This window comes from Nicotiana attenuata, unplaced genomic scaffold (assembly GCF_001879085.1).
Source record: "Nicotiana attenuata strain UT unplaced genomic scaffold, NIATTr2, whole genome shotgun sequence".
In the NCBI taxonomy this organism is placed as follows: domain Eukaryota; kingdom Viridiplantae; phylum Streptophyta; class Magnoliopsida; order Solanales; family Solanaceae; genus Nicotiana; species Nicotiana attenuata.
In genome coordinates this window covers 19,793-25,960 of record NW_017671180.1, presented here as the reverse complement: position 1 = coordinate 25,960, position 6,168 = coordinate 19,793, and the positions used below count along the sequence as shown (strand labels likewise).

The following is a 6,168-nucleotide window of genomic DNA, read 5'->3' as shown; positions in this document are numbered from 1 at the left end:
CACAAATGCACCAGAACTCCCGTATATTATACTGTCCCTGTTGCAGCAAAATAATGACTATTTTTCATTGACTTGATAAACGCTGGCTATTTTTCATTGACCAGTGTGAAAACTGGCTATACCATGATATTTTAACCTGTGGTGGGTCCCAGAATTTTGTGGACCCAGATGTGTAAGATATGTCCACAAATATATAAGATAAAAAGAGGCCTCACACAACTAGTGTAAGTTGTGTGAGACACAAAATAAAGTAACTCCGTACATATATGGCAATTCAACATTACTATGGAATATGCGTGTAATTACATTATTATATTATGTATATTGGATTTTTTCACCAAATAAATGAAACCCCATAAGAGTTACACATCAATTTTATTGAGTCCTTTTTTTAAAATTTAATATATATGCACGGATCATGTTAAATATTTATAATATCAGGTCACTTATCGATAATTATAACAGATTTAGTTGTAATGCCAGAGTTAAAAATTAGTATTACATTGTGCTAAATGTGTGGTAACTCTGTTATAATCAAGATCTCAACATTTTTTTCCTTGTATGTATCGTACATTGTAGTCACTAGCTGTTCTTTGACCTTTTTCATGACACAGTCAAATTCATATTTATCCAAAGTTCAACACTTTTTCTCTCTCTTGGGGTACTTTGGCTTTTGCTCTATCTTATTCAATCTATATCCATGGCTGCTCACTGCTTCTTGAAGGTTGATATAAATTTTTTTACTATAGTTCTTTGCTGATTACATGAAATATTTGATTGATATTCTTTTGTTCTTTTAGAGTTTTTATTTCAAGTTTAGTTCTAGCTACTTAGATGGTATTTGGGGTTCATCTTATATGCTTGATTTGCTAAGCTAGAACAAGTTCTTGATTTTAGTATTTTTGGACTAATTTTGAGTTGGTGAAAAAAGGGGTTTGACTTTTTGGGTTTTTGGATTATTTGGTTGAAGTAATCAAGATCTTGTTGGATTTTTTAGGGGGCATTCATTATAGGGGTATGTTAAAAATAAGATCTTGATGTTGAAAGTGGAGGGGTTAATAAAGAGAGAGTGAGGAATTGAAAGGAGTGAGAATTTGGACTAAATGGGGAACACTTGTGTTGGACCAAGTATTTCTAAAAATGGTCTTTTTCAGTCAGTTTCAGCTGCAATGTGGCGAACTCGGGCGCCAGATGATTCTCGTTCCACCACTAATGGTGATAGTGCCAGAGGTGAAACAGCAGAATCTGAAAAGGACCCTGATTTGGTTGTCCAAAGTAAGCCACCAGAACAGATAACAATGCCTAAGTCTGAGCAAAAGGAAGAGGAACCGGCAAAAAAGGAAGAGGGACCGGAAAAGCCTAAGAAACCGGTACAGATGAAGAGGGTAGGTAGTGCAGGCCTTAGGACTGATTCTGTATTACAGAAGAAAACGGGCAACTTAAAGGAGTTTTTCAGTATAGGAAAGAAATTAGGACAAGGACAATTTGGAACTACGTTTAAATGTGTCGAAAAGGCAACAGGGAAGGAGTACGCTTGCAAATCGATTGCTAAGAGGAAGTTGTTGACAGATGATGATGTGGAAGATGTTAGAAGGGAAATTCAGATAATGCACCACTTGGCGGGGCATCCGAATGTTATATCGATAAAAGGGGCTTACGAGGATGCTGTAGCCGTTCATGTCGTTATGGAATATTGTGCTGGAGGTGAGCTTTTCGATAGGATTATTCAGCGCGGGCACTATACAGAAAGAAAAGCAGCTGAGCTGACCAGGACTATTGTTGGAGTTCTAGAAACTTGTCATTCTCTGGGCGTCATGCATCGTGATCTTAAGCCTGAAAATTTTCTTTTTGTTAATCAGAAGGAGGATTCACTACTCAAAACAATTGACTTTGGATTGTCAATTTTCTTCAAACCAGGTACTTCATTCGATTAGTTTGTATTTACCTTGGTGGAAGCTGCTTTAAGATGCTTTCTAAATTAATGAGTGTAACGACCATGAAATTTATTACTCCTATATAAAAGATGACCTATGAGAACTGACCTGTATTCTCGATTCTATCGAACTCTGTCCATGACTTTGTATTGATTTAGATGCATTCGACTCAGCATTGGCACTCAAATTGTGTTGAATTCTTATTGATAAACCTCCTGTATACCATCTTATTCAATTTGAATCACTTTCTCCTGTATGCTATGTTGTTCATTAGTCGTAATGTGTAATATCATGAAACAACTCATTAAGTAATGTATCTTTTTTTCAGGTGACAGATTTAATGATGTTGTTGGCAGTCCTTACTATGTTGCACCAGAAGTTCTCAAAAAACGCTATGGTCCCGAAGCTGATGTTTGGAGTGCTGGTGTGATTGTGTACATTTTATTAAGTGGAGTACCTCCTTTCTGGGCTGGTGAGTTTCCAAAGTTATCAACTCTAATATCCAAAAAGAAAATCGGGGTTGTGTTTTTCCCAGAAAGGAGAGTAAAGTGAAAAAGGAAAGTAGAAAAGGTTTTACAGAAACCAAATACTGCTCTTCAGATGATATCTTATCTTTTCGTACGATTTCTCTTAACTAATATATACTATCATACAGAAAATGAGCAAGGAATATTCGAAGAAGTCCTACATGGTGATCTCGACTTCTCATCAGATCCATGGCCTAGTATTTCAGAAGATGCAAAAGACTTAGTCAGGAGAATGCTTGTTCGAGATCCCAAAAAACGTTTAACTGCTCATGAAGTCTTGTGTAAGCATTTTCAGCATTGTTAGTAGTGCTAAATGGTTTTACATCTCTACTTGGTAATTCACAGATGCTGGATTAAAGCTTCTATGTTGGTATTTCATAATTGATCGTCTTATTGTGTTAACACTTTAGCCTTGTGGTTTAATTTTTCTATCCCCTAAAATCCTATGAGTATGAACATAATCCTTCCCATTGCAAACATTTCTCTCGAGATGACGAATTTGGATAACAGTTATGAGTGGTGTTGAAACCATTTGCAGGCCATCGTTGGGTTCAAGTTGATGGTGTGGCACCAGATAAGCCTCTGGATTCTGCAGTTCTGAGTCGAATGAAACAATTTTCTGCAATGAACAAGCTCAAGAAAATGGCTTTGAGAGTGAGTCTATAGATTTACATACACATCCAAGAATCAAACGAACTGTGGACTGAAACTAGTCCTCTAAATATTGTGAGTTACACCTCTGTTACAGGTCATCGCCGAAAGCCTATCTGAAGAAGAAATTGCTGGTCTGAAAGAAATGTTCAGGATGATAGATACTGACAATAGTGGTCAAATAACCTTTGAGGAGCTCAAAGTTGGATTAAAAAGAGTCGGTGCTAATCTCAAGGAGTCTGAGATCTATGATCTTATGCAGGCAGTAAGTTTCTTTTCTTTTTCCTCTTCAGATCTATAATCTAATTCAAGCAGTAAGTCCGATATCTATGATTTAAAGACAACTAGAAGAGGATGGACACCATCTGGACCATTATTTCCTTCATCAAACTTCTTGTTCGCTTCATTCAAAAATAATTTTCTTTATTGACTGTACTGAAATCTGTTCTGTGACGATATCCGAGATTTTTGTCAGTACATTATTGCATTAATTTAGCTGAAAATTTGCATGATCCTTTAGTATCATCTCTTATTCCTTGGATAAGATCTTGATTGCACAAATAAGAAAGACGCAACATCAATTATGTTTGGGGGCATATGTGGTGTGGGGATAATACTTTGAGCATTACTTTCCCAAACACCAACAAGTCCCAAGATTACAAGATGGAGAAGTGTTTGGGATTTGAGATTCAGGAGGGACTTCCAGGATTGGGAGGTGGCAGAACTCCAATGGCTAAATGATTTACTCAGCAAACAAAGTACACCACAGGATAGCCACAATGTATGGAGGTGGAGACTGGGGATTAATGGAGTGTTCTCGGTTAAATCCTATTATCGAAAGATTTTGATAGCCACAATGTATGGAGGTGGAGAGTGGGGAATAATGGAATGTTCTCGGTTAAATCCTATTATCGGAAGATTTTGAATAGGGAGGAGGTGGACTTTCCATACAGGTCGATTTGGATCCTGAAGGTACCGGGAATGGTATTAGTTCACTTTGAATGGTGAGGAAGAGGAAGGTTACTTATGTCAAGTGGTGCTTTATGTGCAAGGGTTCGGGTGAAGATATCGATCATCTCCTCACTCATTGTTCAGTAGCATCAAGATTATTGTGGAAGATTCTTACATGGTTTGATTGCTAAAAGGTGAAGGGGACTATATGAAGCTACTAATATTAGTAAATTGGATAAAAAAATTGTGCTCGTGAACTTACCTGCGGTCTAGTCGATATGGCAAGAAGGAGTCGGACAGAATGATTTGGCTTTTTCACCCTCTTTCTCTGTGTTGGTTCATATTCCCATGACATCCTTATATCTCATGTTCAACCAACAGCTAATAGCTCAAGTAACTCCCCGTCTTGTCTGAAATTGCAGGCAGATGTTGATAACAGCGGCACAATTGATTATGGGGAATTTATAGCAGCAACATTACATTTTAACAAAATTGAAAGAGAAGATCATCTATTTGCTGCTTTCTCTTACTTTGATAAAGATGGCAGTGGCTACATTACCGCAGACGAGCTTCAACAAGCTTGTGAGGAATTTGGCATTGGGGACGTCCACCTGGAAGATATGATAAGAGACGCCGATCAGGACAATGTAAGTTTCATTTTTTATCTTCTTTAGTTTTTATATTTGGAATAAAGTGGGGGAACTTCTCTTGACCTTAAAACCCAGTATCTAAATTTCAAAAATCTAAAGCTTCTTATTTCTTCTCCAGATACTTCATAGTTCGTTCTACTACATTCTAACTAATAAATAGTATGATAGAAAGAAATAGATGAATCTTTCTATCTACCATAATATCTATCTATTAGGATACTGCCGATTCTAGTTCACTCTTTTTTAGTATCAGACATGCTAAAAAAAATGTCTAAAGGTAGTATTGGTTGACATTTGTCTGAGATCTAATGGAAGTCGTCGTTTAAGAATGAAGGACAATGTCTTCGTCGTTGGTTTAAATTGGGGTTAATAATGATATTACCTATCTCTTATCATATAACGATGATGTATATACGAGCAAGACAAGCTTCTCGCATGTGTAATTTCGTTCATGGTAAAATGTTGACCTCTCTTCACTTTATATTTTCAGGATGGACGAATTGATTACAATGAGTTCGTTGCTATGATGCAAAAGGGAAATCCGGTGATTGGTGGTGGCAAGAAAGGTCTAGAACACAGTTTCAGCACCGGATTTAGAGAGGCTCTAAGACTTTAGAGAGCCTATGCCTTATCGCGATTTTTCTTTTTTCTTTTAGTTTGGTTGTCGCCATTTTCTTCATTTCCTTTATGGAAAGTTTTTTGTTCTTAGGATTGTATAGTAGAAACTAGTGCTTGCTTGCCAAGCAGTAGTAACCTTGCTTTTTCAATGCACTTCGCATTTTCCAGTTTTGCAAAAAAACTTCCTTTTTTTTCCTCCCAAACTCTAGCAGTGAACTTACTGTTATCATGCATAACTATGGAGGTAAGGAGATTAGAATCCACCTTTTAGTAATCTTGTTTAGTTCCATCTTCTAGGATAGAGTTCATTTTCTATGTTGCTCGGACTCTCCGAATATGTCAGTGCATTTTGTTGGGATCGAAATAACATGGTGTATGCGGAAGCTAACAATGTAAAGTTGAAGGACGATAAATCAGAAAGAAAATATATTAAAGATTTGGTCAATTGACCTACATATAAAAACTAGTATAAAAGATATAAAAAATTGAGAGAATTTCACCTAAACAAGACATGACTATATTGTGGTTGCTATTATTGTTGTTCTTGTTGTGAGAAAAAAGGTCAATTTATAGAAGTATAAAACTTTTCCTCCAAGAAAAGGATAAGACATATGAAAGAGTTTTATTTTTGGAGGATCCGACACGGGTGTGCAGTATTTTGGAGAGTCCACATGAAACATGCGCGTCGAATCTTCTAAAAGTAGTGTATTTTTGGAAGGTCCGACACGAGTATAGTAGTATTTTGGAGAGTCCGCGCGACAGTCTCATTTGCTTCAGTAATAGTTTTTAATGATACTGTCAATGTGTTGCATCGCAAGAAACTTGTATCCCATAATT

At 36.7% G+C, this 6,168-nt stretch overlaps 1 protein-coding gene across 1 annotated transcript; it reads left to right on the top strand.

Moving 5' to 3' along the window:
• Window positions 1-517: 517 nt before the first annotated feature.
• On the top strand, window positions 518-5,594 carry LOC109206465 (calcium-dependent protein kinase 1-like). Its single transcript, XM_019369286.1, has 7 exons — window positions 518-1,917; window positions 2,263-2,406; window positions 2,590-2,742; window positions 3,000-3,115; window positions 3,210-3,377; window positions 4,486-4,710; window positions 5,204-5,594. The coding sequence occupies exons 1-7, from the start codon at window positions 1,104-1,106 to the stop codon at window positions 5,327-5,329; spliced, it is 1,746 nt and encodes a 581-aa protein (XP_019224831.1). The 5' UTR covers window positions 518-1,103; the 3' UTR covers window positions 5,330-5,594.
• The last annotated feature ends 574 nt before the right edge of the window (window positions 5,595-6,168 follow it).

Bases quoted from the DNA above. Each gene is read 5' to 3' on its own strand.
- LOC109206465 (XM_019369286.1), top strand. From the start codon at position 1,104: ATGGGGAACACTTGTGTTGGACCAAGTATTTCTAAAAATGGTCTTTTT. The intron at 3,116-3,209 runs GTGAGTCTATAG...CCTCTGTTACAG, and splicing joins TCAAGAAAATGGCTTTGAGA to GTCATCGCCGAAAGCCTATC. The intron at 3,378-4,485 runs GTAAGTTTCTTT...CTGAAATTGCAG, and splicing joins TCTATGATCTTATGCAGGCA to GCAGATGTTGATAACAGCGG.